Source organism: Phodopus roborovskii, unplaced genomic scaffold (genome assembly GCF_943737965.1).
Source record: "Phodopus roborovskii unplaced genomic scaffold, PHOROB, whole genome shotgun sequence".
Classification (NCBI taxonomy): domain Eukaryota; kingdom Metazoa; phylum Chordata; class Mammalia; order Rodentia; family Cricetidae; genus Phodopus; species Phodopus roborovskii.
Window position 1 is genome coordinate 1,715,207 of NW_026125577.1, and position 17,601 is coordinate 1,732,807.

At 38.2% G+C, this 17,601-nt stretch overlaps 1 protein-coding gene and 1 pseudogene across 1 annotated transcript in view; one reads left to right on the plus strand and one right to left on the minus strand.

Moving 5' to 3' along the window:
• Positions 1-17,601, plus strand: part of Prkd3 (protein kinase D3) — a 67,179-nt gene that overhangs the window by 17,289 nt on the left and 32,289 nt on the right. Inside the window, exon 3 of the mRNA XM_051177888.1 lies at positions 16,103-16,241. Coding sequence (XP_051033845.1) covers positions 16,103-16,241 — 139 coding nt within the window. The remainder of the gene's footprint in view (positions 1-16,102; positions 16,242-17,601) is intronic.
• LOC127217031 (ferritin light chain 1-like) lies at positions 13,490-14,041 on the minus strand (annotated as a pseudogene).

Sequence of the window (17,601 nt, forward strand, 5' to 3'; positions counted from 1 at the left end):
TTTTCTCTGCCTTGATTTTTGTTTGTTTGTTTGTTTGTTTGTTTTGCTTTTTTCTCTAAAGTTCCTTTTAACACTTGCTCTAGTACATGCAAGGGTCAGCCATCTACATCCTTTGACCAAATCTGGCTATCTTAGTTTCATTTTCTGTTGTTGTGATGAAACACACTGACTCAAGGAGGAAGGGTTTATTAGCTCACAGGTGACAGTCTATCATTGTGGGAAGCCAAGGCAGCAGGAATGGGAAGCAGCTAGTCCCATCACATCCACAGTGGAGCAGAAAGCGGTGAATTAATGCTACATGCAGTGCCCAGCTCAATTCTCTACTCCTCCACAGTTCAGAATGCCCTGCTAAGGGAATGATTTCCACATACAGAGTCTGGGCTTCTGCCACAATTAGTTCAATCAAGATAACCCCCCACGGATAAGCCCTTACTTAGGTCAACTAATCTAGGCAGTCCCTTACTGAGACTCCTTTCTCAGGTGAATCTAGGTTTTATCAAGTTGACAAGTAAAACCCAACCTTTACACTGGCCCACCACCTGCTTTACACTGTGATTATTTATTTACATACAGTCTGTACAACAGAGGTTATATGTCCTTGTGTTTGCAAATTTTTATTCTAGTTGTTATGCTATAGGCATTTCTAAATTAGTGTAGAATATTTGTGTATACTGCAGTGTGTACCTCAGAACCTGTACTTCTGTTCTTCTCATCTATGCTATTATTGTCAGATATTGTGTTTCTACATGCTTTCAGTTCTCATTATTTATGGCAGTCATGCTGCACAGAGTTACTGCAAACCCCAAATTAGCAGATGCGGACCTGCGTGCATAGTAGAAATATACAGGGTAGGTGCCTATAAGCTTTTCTTCACAATACTTTTGTCAGATGAGAAATAGATTATATATGTTTCTGCTTAAGCTTGCTTTACTCAACATGCATTGCTAATTCACCAGCACTCTTATCACAGCCAGTAGCACTGGAATGCATGCCTGGATAATGTAGATTTAACCCAGCCAACGCTCATAACCTGTAGTCTAGTGCAAATCAGTACACTGAAACAGATAAAAGATAACATAAAGATGCTTCAGTTGAGTAACTATTTGTGCTGCACTTACTTTTGTTCAGTCATGGAGCTAGATCCTGTGGAGACTCCCAGAATGAAAGACTATTTCCCTCCCCCTAAGCACATTACTTAAAAGTTGAGTGAGATAGAAGGTAGCTCATGCTAACACCTGAAAGAAGATATGGAATGGCAAAATAACTCAAACTAAGGATACTGCTCTTGGAGAAATATGAAAGCCTGTCTTAAACTTTACTTTGTTTTTTGTTTGTTTGTTTTTTGTTTGTTTGTTTTTTGTTTGTTTTTTTCTTTTGTTTTGCTTGCGTCATCAACTATAGTATTTTACATGGAAATAGATGTCAGATGTTGCCTTACTGTTGTTCTCTGGTAGCTTGTACCAAGATACCATTACCATTGACATCTTTGACAGCTGGGAAGAAAGCAGATCCCAATCATTTATACACATACAAATTCTTTTTCGTGGTGAAATAAATAAATTTTTGTATTGTGATTCCTAGTCATGCTATAAATTTTATGTAACCTAGACTGAGTTACTCAAGGAGTTCATGGTGATCTCTTCCCGTTCCCCCTTGTCTTACTCACCAGCAGTTAGCTAGGCAAATATCTGTAGTTGCTAGCAATGAACAGGTGACAGAAATACATGATTGCTTCTATAAGGCATTATTACTTACAAAATATGGTGATGACTCCTAAGGCATGTCTGTGATCATGATTCCTTTCCTGAGTTACAGGCACTTTATTGGATCATTACTTGAGACTTTGTGTTTATTGCTCCACTGCTTGGATTATCCTTCTCCTACTGTGTTTTCTTCTTTAAGTACTGGCAGGCTAGGTAACCTGTATTTTAATATTCATTGAGATCAGACATCATGTAGACACAATCAACAAACACTCAGATTTCTTAGTTGAATAAGAAACAGCATGAGGTCCTACTTAAAAGCCTAAGGTTTTGGTCAAATTGAGGTTCGTCTCTACCACTTATGAATCATGTGACCTTGGTTTCTTATGTGAAAAGTGAGATTAAAAATACTACATATTTATGTTGTGTACACGTACATATGTATCTTAGATGTGTTTATAAAATTCTTTGCCCATTACTTAACACACAGTATTACTTATTACTTATTAATCTGATCTTAGTGGTCTCAAAACTCTAAAATAAAAATAACTTGGACCCACTGTGCTTAGAGATCTTTTCTGTTAAACATGTAGTGATCTATAAATAGCTAAAAAGCTAGGTTCGTGTTGATTTTGCTTTGTGCTTTAATATACATGTCAGACTATTATGTTATATAGTGCAGAAAAATCATTGTTTTAGTTGAGTATGCTCACAGTCCTGTAATCTGTGTACTCTGAAGATTGAGGCAGGAGGATCTTAACTTTGAGACTAGCCTGGGCATACATAATGAGGCACTCTGAAAAAAGAAAAAGAGGGAAAAAAAAAAAAAAAAGGAAGGAAGGGGGTTAAAAAGGAAGACAACAAACTGATTTCTTCCTTCATGTGTACATTGTCCGGTTTTCTATGAGTACTTACTTCCAGTGATGCTTTTACTGGTGTAGTAAGGTAGAGTTTACTGATAACACTTGTGGGTTTTTTTTTGTGTGTGTGTGTGTGTGTTTGTTTGTTTTTGAGCTTTTCTTGAGCTTCTCTAAGCTTGTGATTTATTAGAAATATTTCAGTGTATTCCTCAGAATATATATATGTATATATTCTCATATATATATATATATATATATATATATATATATATTTAAGTTAATGGTGACTGTATGTGACTTCAGAACCATATAATTTGAAGTTCAACTGAGTTACTAATCAGTTAAATACTCTGGCTGAGCAGTAGCTGAGTAAATGCCTTTTTTGAAATTTCTATATACTTAGAACTGAATGAAATTGTGAGATGCTCCAGCATGAATTTACATCCCTGGTGATTAAACACCAAGAAGAACTGTAGTACCAAAGTGACACAAACCATCTGTTATCAGGAGGACAATAATGCCAACTGAAGGTACATAAATAATTGCATTACAGAAAAAGGGTTCAGACGGGGCTAGAGAGATGGCCTAACTATCAAGAGCACTGACTGCTCTTCCAGCGGACTCAGGTTTCATTCCCAGCACCCATGTGGTAGCTCATAACTGTGTATAACTCCAGCATCAGGATATCTGATACTCTCTTCTTATCTCCAAGGACACCAGGCACACAGACATACATGCAGGCAAAATATCTATACATGTTAGATTAAAAAAAAAAAAAGTAATAAAGAAAATGGGGGGTGTAGAGAAATGGCACACCAGTTAAGAGTGCTTACTGTTCTCCCAGAGTTTGTTTCCAAGTATCTCCAGCTGTAGGAAACTGACAGCTTCTCTGGTCTCTACAGGCACCAACACACAGATAGACACACAGAGATGCATGCTCACAAAATAAGAATGAATCTAAAAACGTTTAGAAGGAAAGAGGGATTAATAGGACTTAGTGATAATTATCTCAGAAAGTATAATAAAATCTTAAACTTTAAAAGAAAAAAATATTAAGTTTTTTAAAGGGTGGCATGAATGTTTTGTCCTGAAAAAGGACTGATTATATATAATTTTTACTTCTCAGATTACTACTTTAAATTAAAGATCTTACTGGGATTTTTTTTTCTCTGACAGTCACAAATTTACCTGATATTATTCTAAAGTTGTCAAGAGCATTAATTTTTAAAATCTGAAAAATAAGCCAGGCACTAGTATCACATACCTTTAATCCTACCACTTGGGAGGCAGAGGCAAGAGGATCTGTGTGAACTCGAGGTCAGCCTGGTCTACAAAGTGAATTCCAGGACAACTAGGGCTGCACAGAGCGAAAAAAACAAAACACCCCACACAAAAACAAAAAACAGTGAAAACTAGAAAGGGAGCTGCAGTAATTGGAGTTAAGTACTACTTAACCAGGAATTAGAAGAGCCTGTAATTAATTTATTTTAGGTATATGCTAAAGGAAGTCATTTCCTCATAAATTGAATTTTGAAAACCAGTTTTAATGTTGAGGGGGCTTTAAGCTGTCCCCCACCTGGTAAGTTCCAAAGGGAGTAAGTTAAATGTGCAAATTTGGGTCAAAGGCAAATCAGTGTAAAATGGGACTGACTTCTCAGCAGTAGGGTAACTCACTTTTAGGTCAACAAACTGTAGTATCAGCTATAAAACTACTAAGACAAAAATAAGGGTGGAAAAATACAGCAAGCATGATAAGATCAGTCCCCCCCTCCCCCAATAAGAAACACACTGACCATTGTAGGCATTGGGCCAGATAATTTTTTAAAAAAAATCTTGTTTTTAAAAATAGTTTTTAAATGAATACAAACAATACTCCATGTGTTCAACTGGAGTAAAGACAGAATTGGTATCTCTGGTGTACTGAAGAATCTGGTCAGATCTCATAGAAATACCAGTGATGAAGGCTTGGAGTAGGCATAAATCTGAGTAGATCCTGACAGAGGCTGCATTAGCAGATACAGTGGGATTTTTCCCCAAGAAAGTATCTCTTTAACAAACAGATCATTTTTAGTTGAGCTTTGTTTAAAACTTAGATATGAAAGTGGTCACTCTTTGAATTTCATCCAGTTTCATGACTCATCCTGAGGGTGGAGTGAAGTGGAATCTCTTTTGTTGTTGTTAGCATAAGCCAAAACTTAGCTTCCTTTTTTTTTTTTTTTTAAATGAAAAAAGAAAAAAAAAGCTTTGAAAGTCTTCCAACATAATGCATTGAGATGAGTGCTAGCGTCTTCATGTAGAAACACCTTACTCTTAGTAAAGGACACATTTTACTTGCTTTTATACTAAAAACAAGGTAATGTAAATAATGAACATGTGCCCCATGTTCCTTATTCCTTTAGGTTAGGCTGTTGTGCCATTTGGGGACACACACGGCCTCGTTACCTTAATGTCTAATGTGTAAGACCAAGTTCAACTTGTGTTCTACCTCTGGGGAGCTCTGGGCCTCATTGGATGTTATAATGTTTGGAAATGTTCTTGCCTGTCAACTGTGCTGCAGGCATCGCATATAGGGTAGAAAACAAGGATGCTGCTGCAATACCCAAGGGAGACCCACAGCAATCTTCTGACCCGAAGTTTAATAATACTAAGGTTAAAAATCCCTGCGTTAGCTGGGCATTGGTGGCACATGCCTGTAATCCCAGTACTCGGGAGGCAGAGGCAGGTGGATCTTTGTGTGTTCCAGGACAGGCTCCAAAGCCATAGAGAAACCCTGCCTCAAAAATCCAAATAAATAAATATATAAATAAATAAATGTTATAAATGGAGTTGTAGTTTGAGGTCTTCCAAATAAGATTCCCTGTTAGGCTTAAGTATCTTTGTTTCAAAAGTAATACAGTTTTGGATGTAATTAAACAATGACTATAAGATCTTAACCTATATATGGGGTGCTGGGAATTGGACCTTTCCCATTTTGCATGCTAAGCATGTACATTACCACTGAACTACCCCCTTGCTCCTGAATCCCTATTTATTCACAGTTTGTAAAGCAAAGTGAACACAAATATGATTTCTGCCTTCTAGAGTTGTATAAACTAAAGGAGGGTCTTTTTGCCAGTAAGCCACACAAAAGCGGTGGGACTGGCAATCAGGCCTGATAAAACAGTTTAGCAACAGGTGGAATGGGTTTGAGCCTGGTGAACATACCCATCAGGTCACAGTTGGGAGGCTATTGTTAAGTTTCAGAAAATCAGTACTGACAGAAATGGCAAAAGCCTGATCCATGTTACAGCAATTGTTCATTCGTGGATTCCAGACATTGAAGTGATGTTGTCAATGCAAGGTTTTTTTCTTTTTAAGATAGGAAAGTGTATTACCTCAGAACTTTGGAATCAAAAAGATGGACCAGAAATGTAGGTTTTCTTTCTTTCTTCCTTTTTTTTTTTTTTTTTTTTTTTTTTTTTTTTTAATTTGGTTTTTTGATACAGGGTTTCTCTTTGTCTCTTTGTAGCTTTGTAGACCAGGCTGGCCTCAAATTCACAGAGATCCACCTCCCTCTGCCTCCCAAGTGCTAGGATTAAAGGTGTGGGCCACCACTACCCTGAGTCGGTTTTCATTTTATCATTTTGTTTTACATTGATAGATTATTTTCAAGTCATTTAAGTTATAATCCTGTTTTCTCTCTTGAGAACCTTTATAGAATTGTGGTGATTAAACATAAAGCTCAGAAAATACTCATATCTGTGGCCTAAAACTTCTCATTTGAGACAGATCCTTGGTTCTGTGTATGTCTTAAAACTTAACAAAATGTTGTGATTTTAGTTTTGACATATGACATCTATAGAAAATAAAATCAAGTGTTTATTTAAAATGGGCGATTATATGCACAATGTTGGTATGTAATGATTATCCAGTGAATGCTAGCTCCCATTTTCTTGCTTTTATATTGATAAGAGGCTTAAAAGATACCCCTCTAAAGCTATTGTTTCTGTTAATTTGTTGAATGAAAAAAATAGATGTCATTGGAATGAGAAGGGAAGTTGGCAGACAGCAATTTATTTTGAGTTATAATGGTGTTTAGTAAAATTTAAATACTGGCTAAAGCTGTCTGCTTTTAGCTGATTTAAAACAGTTTGCTTTAGTTTTGATCATTTTAATACCAGATCTGAATACTGAATGTCAGTGTATTTTAAGAGTGATTTGATCTGTTTGAATGAATGAATCCATTTTCTCTGTAGACATGAATTGAGTGTAATTTTCAGTTCTGCTGTAATAGATGAAAACCCCAGCTGTATCTTTTGTCTTCTAGAAATGAGTTGTCATTGTGTTGTTTTCTTCCCCCATCCTTTCTACTACAGCTGTGATACAGTGGCTTGGTGACATTCTAATCTTTCCCCTACATTTTTTTGTCTAGGTTAAACAGTATCAGGCAGCCATTACTAAATACTTGAACTCAAACTGTAAGGGAGAAAAATGTTTTAACTTGCTAGACATTCAGGTTACAATTATAGCTAAAAGAGAGAAAGCCCAGAAGTTTAACTTAAGGACAATTCAGAACTAATCACAAAACAAACTGGAGAAGTAAACTTAAAAGGGGAAAAAAAAAAAAGATTTCTCTGGTTTCTGTCAGAAGTGCAGATGTTAAATTGAGCAACTCTTCTGGCATGTGATACCCAGAGAATTCTGAATTGGAAATCAGTGGTGAAAGGTAAGAATGAATTCAGGTTTCTGTTGAGTCATTTTCTGATTGACTCATCCAGACTAGTGAGTTTTGGCTTTCTATGGAAATTGTCCTTGAAGTTTTTTCCTTTAAACAATTTCCAGAGGTTGATGCTAAATTAATATTAGTCTTGTTTCTGCAGAATTTTTTACTGCTAATAGTCAACAGAATTTTTAATAAGTGCAAGGAGTTCTGGGTTCTTGGGGAGTCTGGAGGAACCCTGAAAAGAAAAAGTCCTTAGTGCATATTTACTATTAGTGTCACACTTTTAAGGCTTTACTGTGAAGATTTTGATATTCCATGTGTGTATGTGGTGTGTGTGTGTGTGTGTGTGTGTGTGTGTGTGTGTGTGTGTGTGTAAAGTCATCAAGCCTCTAACTGAAATTGATGTACTTCACTCACCTATAATAAAAACAAACATATATTTGTGTTAAAACTCAAGCATTTTTCATTTTTTAGAATAGAACCCATACTGCCTACCTTAGAAACCAAAAAAGCCTAGTGGTAGGTAAATAATTCACCCAGATAATATTGAATTCTGAAGTTGTTTGTTAACATGCAAAAGTATTGTTTGGCCAAGTAAAATAAAAGTTTTGCAAGATTCCCACCTTACCTAACATTTCCCTGACAGATGTTTAGTGACTTTAATGAGACAGGGCTTCAGTGTTTAGCCACAGTTGGTCTAGAACTGGGGAAAGACTTCTTTTGTACAATCCAGAGGAGTCACTGACACAAATGTAGGAAGTAAATGGAGAAGTTAAGGTGAGGGTGTTGCTGGAAACAGGCCAAGTTAAAGCCTTTTTGCTTTTTAAACTCCTGGTTCTTTAGCTGCTCTTCATTTGCTCCTCTAATCAGGGCTGAGGCAGGGTAGGGAAAGAACCATGGGCTTGTCTGCTTTCTGAAGGGTACACACTCTTTTTCACATCCAGGCTCTAGAATTGTGACTCCTTTCATCCTAGAACAAACATCAGGCTTTCTCAACTTGAACTTTAATCAGCAGTTGGAGCCAGATAGTTCTGTGATAGAGGCTGCCCTGTGAATTTTGCAGTGCCTTACCAGATAGTTCTATGGTGGAGGCTGTCCTGTGAATTCTATGGTGCCTTACCTAGTAAATGTGCACAGGCCCAAGTTCTGAAAAATGGAAGTGAATAAAGACACTATTAGGCAAATTAGTCTCAATTGAGAGCCCTAAAGGAATATACTTGTAGCTAGTGCTCATTACTAAGAGCTGCTGAACAGGTTCCAGCCTGTGCTGCTTATCCCAAGTGTCCTTGTTCTCCATGAGAATGGAGTGTTTAGATAGTACATAATACCATTATGGGGTGTCTTATGGGATTCTTGTTTGTTTGTTTTGATTTTTCTAGACAGGGTTTCTCTGTGTAACAGCCCTGGCTGTCCTGGAACTAGCTCTGTTGACCAGGCTGGCTTTCCAACTTTCAGAGATCTGCCTGCCTCTGCATCTCGAATGCTGAGACTAAGGCTTACGCCACCACCTACTGGCCATGTTTTATGTTTTAAGGTAAACAAAATAGCAATAGTGAAGCAGATCTATGAATGAGAACAGCAGATCTATCTATCTATCTATCTATCTATCTATCTATCTATCTATCTATCTCTCATTGATTTGCATTACCAGAATATTTTTCCCTTTTAAAGTTATAAAACTGGGTGCAAAGATGACCTTTTCCTTTATTCCTTATTCTACTGGAAGTATGGCTTAGAAAAACAGGCCATTATCTTTGAAAAATTTCAGCCTTCAGCTTACTGTGCATATCACTAAAAGGTTATTTTGAAATATGTAGTGCTTTTGTTTATGCCTTTTAATGTTTTGGTCATGCCTTATTTTTTGTGTTTGGGGTTTTTTGTTTTCATTTTATTTTGTTTTGTTTTTCTTTTTTCTGCATATGGTCCAAGGCAGCTTCCAAATCTCTGTTTATCCAAAGGTGGCCTTGAACTTAAGATCCTTTGCCTGCATTTCTAGAGAGCTAGGATTATATGTGTGTACCTTGATGCTTGCTTGGCTTGTTTATGACTTTTCATATAGCCCCTATATACCAAGAATCATTATGAAAGAAAAATTCATTCTAGGGAATAGTTGGAATTTGGAGTATTAAAGGTCATTGAACTATTAAAAACAGACAAAATGTAAATAACAAACTTTTATAACATATCTTAAGCATATGGAAAAAAGTCAGCTTTGTGTAACGGGCAAGGGATAAACTTTCCCTTTCAACATGAAGACCCTAGTTCAGAATTCACAGGAAAGCAGGACATGTTGTCTACCTAGAGAGGCAAAGTCAAGGAATCCTGTGAGTTTTGGGTTTAGGGAAAGACCCATCCTCATTAAATAAAGTGAAGAATGCATAGGAGCATATAACATGAATACTTATGTATACTACAAACACACTTGTAAAAAAGAAAAAGTGGGGGAGAGTACAAGTTGAAACTATACAGAAGTACTACTTTTCATATAAGAGCAACAAATTTGGTAATGCACTTACAAAATAGCGTATGACAAAAACAAACTCTTACTGCATTTTCAGGTGTGTCATGTTCGTATGTGTGTATTTGCATGCCTTTGGCATTCATAGGCTCATGTGTATGAAATGTGGTGCACATACGTGTACATGCATGTAAAGGCCTAAGGTTGATGTCGAGAGTCATCCTCTGTTGTTTTCCCACTTTTATTTATCAAGGCAGGTCTCTCCGTCAAAGCCAGAGCTCACTAATGTGAGTAGTCTTGCTAGCCAACTTGCTCTGAGGACTGCATGCCACTCTCACCTCCCAAGGTTGGAGCAGGAGATCCTTTGGGATCTGAATTCCAGTGCTCGCACTTGCTTGTGGGGCAAGCACTGAGTCATTTCTCCTTCCCCACAAACTCTTTAAGATTTTGCCTGGTGTAAGTTGGTGTAGTCTTCATGAAGACCAATTAGGCAGTATCTAAAAGTTTCATATATGTGTATCCTTTGACCCAGGAAATATATTCTGTGAAATTCTTTCTTCACATGTACTCCAGAAGTGGTAAAGGTTGGAATATGTGATTACTCACTGGCTATATTGTTTTTAATAACAAAATATTGGAAACAGTAATGGCTAAAGCACATGCAACTCATCAGGAATTCAAGTTCTTTATGTTACATTATTCATGGTAACTGCCAAGTATGCTTTATTTTAGACAGAGAAACTATCAGTAAGATTATATAATTAATAATATTTGAAGTCAGGGCATAGCATGATAGCTTAGTAAAGTGCTTGCTGTGTGAACCTGTTTGATTCCCAGAACATAAAAATCTGGACACTATTGCAGGTAAATAAGGATCAGGATAAACAAATAGGCCGAATAGATGTTTATTCAGGGAGATATAACTTACAACCTAGACAGATGAACACCAGCAAGTTCCACCAGATGCTCTCCACGACCCGCCAGCCAGCGAGCATCCCCCGGCTCCTCCTCAGACCTCCTTCCACAGGTCACGTCCGCCCCCTGGCTCCACCCCCAATGGGCGTGGTCAGTGCAGAAGGAGACAAAGTGAATATCCCACTGCAATTTCCCTTTTAGTCTAAAGAAAAAATTTAGGCTTGATACAAAAGTATATACAAAACAGTGAATAACAAGTGTGCTCTAAGAAAAGGAAAATCGAGACCAAAACGACCTACATACCTAGTCCTAGGGTGAAGGCATAACGGAGTTTACAATAGAGTTGTCCTAAGCTGGAAAATGTAAGTCTAGTACCTAATATATCTAACTAGGAAGAGAGAATAATAGTTGTGGTAGTTTAATCTTCAACGTCACCTGAGAAGGAAAATAACAATACTAGAGTAGACAGGAAGTGCGGATGGGCAACTTCCAAAAGATGCAGCGAGGACAGAAACAGCAAGCTACCTGGACAGTCACCCTAGGTCTCACAGCAACATTGGTACACCCAGTTTTGGCTAAGGCCAACAGAACTTGACAGACCACAACAACAGCAGGGAGGTAGAAAGGCTATCTTATCCTGACTTGGCAAGGTCCAGCAGTCTTCTATATTTGTCTCCTGCAAGCACATAGGACTGCATGTCCAAATCATTGGTCAAGGTGGGGGCAGTTCTTTGCCCAAGAGGCCATTAGCTGAGGCGAAAATGAACTCCAGCAGGAGCAACAACAGTGTCCAACATATTTTTGGGAAAGTGCACGGTGTTGTCAGGAGCAACAGTGTCTCATGTCAACGGAGTACTAATATTAAAACATTTAAATGCCATGTTCTGCATGTCTATGAAGTGATTGAAGATTAAGCATCTATGTCTGACTAATCTCATAGGTAAAGGAAACATGAATGAAGATAATCTGTAATAGTCAGGAACTTAGCTAAAAAACTGATTGAAACTTCCCTGAGTAAAGCAGGAACAAATACCTAAACAATATAACTATGTACATATACATACATACATACATACATATAAATAAATCCCTAAAATAGAGGTAGAGTAGAAATGTCAAGACAAGAGGTAGAACTATAAAGGGCAGCATGATAAATATCCCATTGTATCAATATACAAAATGTCTTGAATACAAGAAAAGTATATATACATAGAATATGGCAAGAATAAATGTGCATAAATTGTATCAATATATGAAATGTCTTGAACATAAGTAAAAGTATACATACATAGAATGTGGTAAGAATAATGTGCATAAAACATCCTAAGTGGAAAGATTTCACACAATATAACACAATATAAACTTAATTTTACATAGCTTACGACAAATAAGAATATATAACAATGTAAGCTGTAAAATACTATTATCTCACTCTTACTCAATAATTCACAAGAAAATAGACTAATCTACCTATATCCCATCTAAACTATACCTTTCCCAACCATACCCTATTCCTGTCTAAAAGATAAACCCAAGTGTAAGCATCACCTTCCATACCCGACCCTAAGTAACTAAAACCAACCCAAAGAAGATGACTATTATCCCCAAATTCCAAGGGTAGGGAAAGGGGGCGTCGTTATCTTACTTCCTGCTGAAATGGGATGATGATTGCTCCTGTAGGAAGAAAATTTTTAGCAACCAAATTTCTCAACAAAACTGGCTGTGACATAGTCACTGTGTGGCAGAAAATGCTTGACTGTAGTTCTATTTGAAACTCTGGCCAGGGTGTAATAAGAAGGTGCACCATTACAGCTAGCTAGTCATGAGTTGTCTCAAGCAAAACAGTCTCAAACTGGTTTTAGGGTGATGTTTGTAGTTCAGATGCTTCAGGTTGAGTCAAGTGGAAACGATGACGTGGGGCCCCATCTTCTTTCCAGAGAGTTCAAAGACTGCTGTTAGGAATTGTTATTATTCCTTGTGGAAAAGTTACACATCAATATTAAAGTAAAATTTTCACGTTTTAAAGTATGCATAAGGGAAAGGCAATAATAAGCATTAAAATGTATATGAGAAAATTAGGATTTCAGAGAGAAAATTGCGTATAAGAAATGAGTCCCCAGAATTTGTTTTCTTCTGCCTTACACCAATTGGCTTCTTGATTTAAGGCAGAAACCGTGAATTTAATCTTAACAACATGCTTGAATTTAGAGACGCCAAATCCAACTCCAAAGCCAGCATTGGTTTACATGAATTGGGACTACAGAAGGAGACAAAGTGAATAACCCACTACAGGGCACAGTCAGGCTTGGGAGAATGAAGTGAGGATGGCACTTTACCTGTGTGGTCAGTCTCTTCAGAACCCAAATCTCAGTCTAATAATGAGATAAACATTAGACAGTTCCTCTAGTGAGGCACACTATAAAACACATGACCAGTGAGCAATATACAGAAAACTCCAGAAACTGCAAAACGTGAGAAATTGTTATATCCAAAAAGACATAACAGTACCTGACAGCTCAAAGTCACATGAATTCATGGATGGGACCCTGGAAAGGAGAAAGGACATTAGGTAAAAGCTAAGGAAACCTGAACAAAATATGATAACATTTGGTATAAAAGTATCATAAAGTGTTAATAATGGGAAAACTGGGTAAATGGCAATGCTGTGTGATTTTTTTTTTTTTTTTTTAATTTTGCTGTTTCAAAAAGCTTTATTTTTACTTGGTCCAAGATCTGAGAGGGGCTTCAGGGCGGTTACAAAGCTGCCTAGTGGCTTGAGAGGTTCGGGTGAGGGTCCTGAGGTTGGCTGGTACAGAGCAGAGGGAGGGAAGCCCCTTGGAAGGGGAGGCCTCCTAGTCATGCTTGAGAGTGAGCGGCTGAAAGAGATACTCGCCCAGAGATGGCTGGGGCACACCAGTCTGCGTTGGCTGGGGCCCAGCCAACCTAGGGATGTTGGTCAGGTGGTTGCCCATCTTCTTGATGAGCTTCACCTCTTCATCCAGGAAGTGGCTTTCCAGGAAGTCACAGAGATGAGGGTCTGTGCGACCAGAACCCAGGGAATGAAGATCCAAGAGGGCCTGGTTCAGGTTCTTCTCCAGGGCCAAGGCAGCTTCCATGGCCTCCTGAGTTTTACCCCACTCATCTTGAGATGGCTTCTGCACATCCTGGAAGAGTGCACGTTCCCTGAGGTCATTCTGAAACTTAAGGAGTCGCTAGGCACCCTCGCGCTTCTCCTTGGCCAATTCACAGAAGAGGTGGCCTACACCGCCCAGAGCCACGTCATCCCCATCAAAATAGTAGCCCAGAGAGGCGTAGGAGGCCCGCAGGGCAGGTGCAGGTTCACCAGGCGGTTCACGGCAGCCTCCACTTCGGTAGGGTAGTTCTGACGAACCTGGGAGGCCATGGCTGAGGCGCTATGTGCGGACGGAGCTGGCTGGTCCTAGGAGCCTGGGGCGAGGAGATGGTCCTGGAGGCTGCGACTGGAGAGGCCGGACAGAAGCTGCTGGGACCCAGCTAACGGAGGGCGTGCCCGGGTCTGCTCTGTCCAAACACTTGAAGCAAGAGGCAGATCCGTGGGAGCCAGGGCTGCGCTGCTGGCTGTGATTTTTTTTTTTTTTAAATGAATTTTTCTGTACATCTAAAACTTTTTTTTTTTAAGACCAATAAAATATAATGAGTAATATTTTAAAAGTAAATTTAAACTTCAGACATCTGTTTGAAAAGAAAGCCTGAACATAATTATTTATAATATTTTAAATGTTTTATTAATTTAATTCTTTAAGAAGTTGATGTAATTTATTTTGATCGTATTCACCTCTATTCCTTCCCCCTAACTACTTTCAGATTCACCCCCACCTCCCTGCACCACCAACTTTTTGTCCAGTTTTTCTTTTTATACTGGAGTCCATTTGTATTACTTGTATACTCCTGAATGTGGATCCATCCACTGGAACATGGGCAGCCTTCCTAGGAACCACACCCTTAAATAAAATCTCTCTATCACCTGTGCGTAGCTCCTCAGTTAGGGTTGTGGGCGACATCCTTCCCACTGTGTTGGAATGGAAGACTTGCTCTTGTGCAGGTCTTCTACAGGCAACCAGGGCTGCTGAGGGTTCATGGATGCATCAGTCCTGTCACATCCAGAAGATTCTGCTTCTCTTCTGTCTACCCCAGCCTCTGGCTCTTACAGTCTATCCAGCCCTTCTTCTGTGATATTTCCTGAGCCATGCTGGTACTGAGGGGAAGTGCATTTCTTCAAAATTGTAACATGACTTTCATGTGTGAGCAGAATTGAGTCACATTCTCATTTGTGAACACCTGATTTCTGAATTTTTAAAGTTCTTGAATAGTAAATAGCAAAATCTGTATAATCGTTTCCTTAGAAGATTGTTTCTGTTTATTTTGTATGTTGTTTAGACATTTTAAAACTCTGAGCTTGTGGTTTGTTTCCTGTTTCTCTATAGATGTTTATCTTTAATATAGTCATGCCTCTAAACCTCGGATGTTTTTAAGGATTAGCCACAGTGGTTCCCTGAATTTCAGTGGCAATACTTAGTCTTTTCTCCATTTTTTTCAGTATGTTTCCTGTTATTTCAGTTCTGACATTTGCTTTCAGATCATTCCTATCTTAAGAAACATACTTATATTGTAATAAATAGTAGGATTTTCGAAAGCCAGCCACTAGAATGTTTCCTCTTGTCACTCAGTAATTTGTCATATTTATTAGTATTTGCTTATTTAGAAAATGACTGTTTGCTGTCAATACCATCATCTTGTAGCCTCTTGATCTACAAAGGTTTTATTTTAAATACTTATTTGTAATATTTTCTGCACTCCTTCTTTTACCTGCACTTGGGTATTTGTTCAGTGCTGAGGATTGCCCTGGACAGTCCACATGCTACATAAACACTGGGCCACTCCCTGTTCATGCTACCATTATCCATTATGTCATGTGTCTCTTGCAGTATTGTATCTTCTCTAGGCCATGCATTTATCTGAATGTTTCTTTCCTTCTTTAACTGATGTTTCAGGTTTTACTTTTTTCAGTTACTACCAATAGAGAAGGAACAAACCTTTAACAGTTCATGGACATCTTATATGTCACATCCAGAGACTAGCAATAGCTGATCATGTATTGAGCAGTACCCTCTAATGAATGGAAACAAGTACTTTCCTTGCAGGCTAAGAACAGAGTGATTGGAAGATTGTGTTCTCTTAGAGCAATTTAGAAGTCTGAATTTTGTAAGAGACCTGTGTTTTAAGGTAATGATTATTTATTTGCAAATTTACTTTTCTGTTTTTAGCTTTAAAATTAACCAGGATATTTAAGTACAAGGTTCACCTTTTCAATATTAAAGGAGTTGTTAGTTGCCAGCATTAAGCTAGAAAACTTTAACGTTCTTTTGTAGCATATATACACCAGTAGAAAGCTATGGGATGCTGACACAGGTCTGTTTTCCTACAGTTTCCAGAATGTGGATTCTTTGGCATGTATGATAAAATTCTTCTCTTTCGCCACGACATGAACTCAGAAAACATTTTGCAGCTGATCACCTCAGCAGATGACATACACGAAGGAGATCTTGTAGAAGTTGTTCTGTCAGGTAAGCAATGGCTCCTTTTGGGTTTTTCCCTTTATTTTTCTCCCATAAAGAGTATTTACTATAGTTTTGTGTTCTGTCACTCTTGGCTTTGGTACTGTGTAATTGCTTGCTTCTTTAATGTGTAGTAATGGTTTCTGCATGGCTTTCTCTTTCAGGAAGATTATATAACAATAAGAAAATAGAAAAACAAATTGAATCAAGTGTTTTTGAAGCTTGGGGAATTACCATTTAAACTGAAAAGAAATTATCTGTGAGTTGAAAAAATACAACAAAATTAAAGTTGTTCCCTTTTTGTAAAAAGCATAGATGGAGAGAACTGAGGTTCCAAAAAGAGAATCTGGATAAAAGGAGAAATATCAAAGACCTGGAAGAGAAAGTGACAATACTGTACAATTTAAAAACGTCTCTTCCCTTCCTGTTCCCAGTGGATACAGCCCACTTCTGTCCCTGCCTTGTCCCTTCTTGCCATTCCCTGTCCTCTAACTCACCATTTCCAATCTCACCCAACAGCATGGGGATAAGATGGCCAGTGAATAGTGTGCCAGAGGAAGAGTGGCACAATGAGGGCATGCTTTTGATTGACAAGAACGGGAGATTGATAAGAGGGAATGACAAGTGGTCATCTTCCTCCCACACTCATCTTTCAGCCTATCCAATTTTCCTTATTGGTCCTAACACTTCTCATCTGTTTCTGATTCTTCCATCTACCTAGTCCCCCAGTGCTGATCTTACACCACAACACCACATTCCCTCTTGGCTTTGGACCTTTCATCAAACCACAGAGTCATCACTCTTGACTTTCAGGTTGAAGTGAAAGAAATATATCTGTATCTATTGCTCCGTTGTTCATGGAGGAGAAAGGAGCCCTGGCAATCTGTTTAAACTCAATATCTATTCTCACAGAAACATTTTGACAATGAGGTTAAGTCCCATAATAATTTTATTTTTACCATTTACTTCAGTGTTTTCTTTCTCGGTGTATCCTAATCTAAACAATTTTTAAATGGGCTAAAGAAGATGTAATAGCTATTTGCCATCTTGTCATCATGAGAGAATGCGTTTGTTATACCCAACCTACGGACTTCCACCTTGGCTTATTTGGAGCTTAACACATTTAAAGCTGTTGAACTTCCAAGGAACTGCTTACAGATCACAGGATTGGGCTCTGAAGATAAAGGTCTCTGCTACCAAGTCTTACAACCTGACATTGACCCTCGCCCCCTAGGTCACACATGATAAGGAGAGAGAACTCAAGCCTATAAGTTGTCCTCTGACTTCCACACATGTCATGCACACACTCCTTCCCCAACACACGTGTACACACACAATAAATAAATGCAGTCAAATATTTTAGATCACA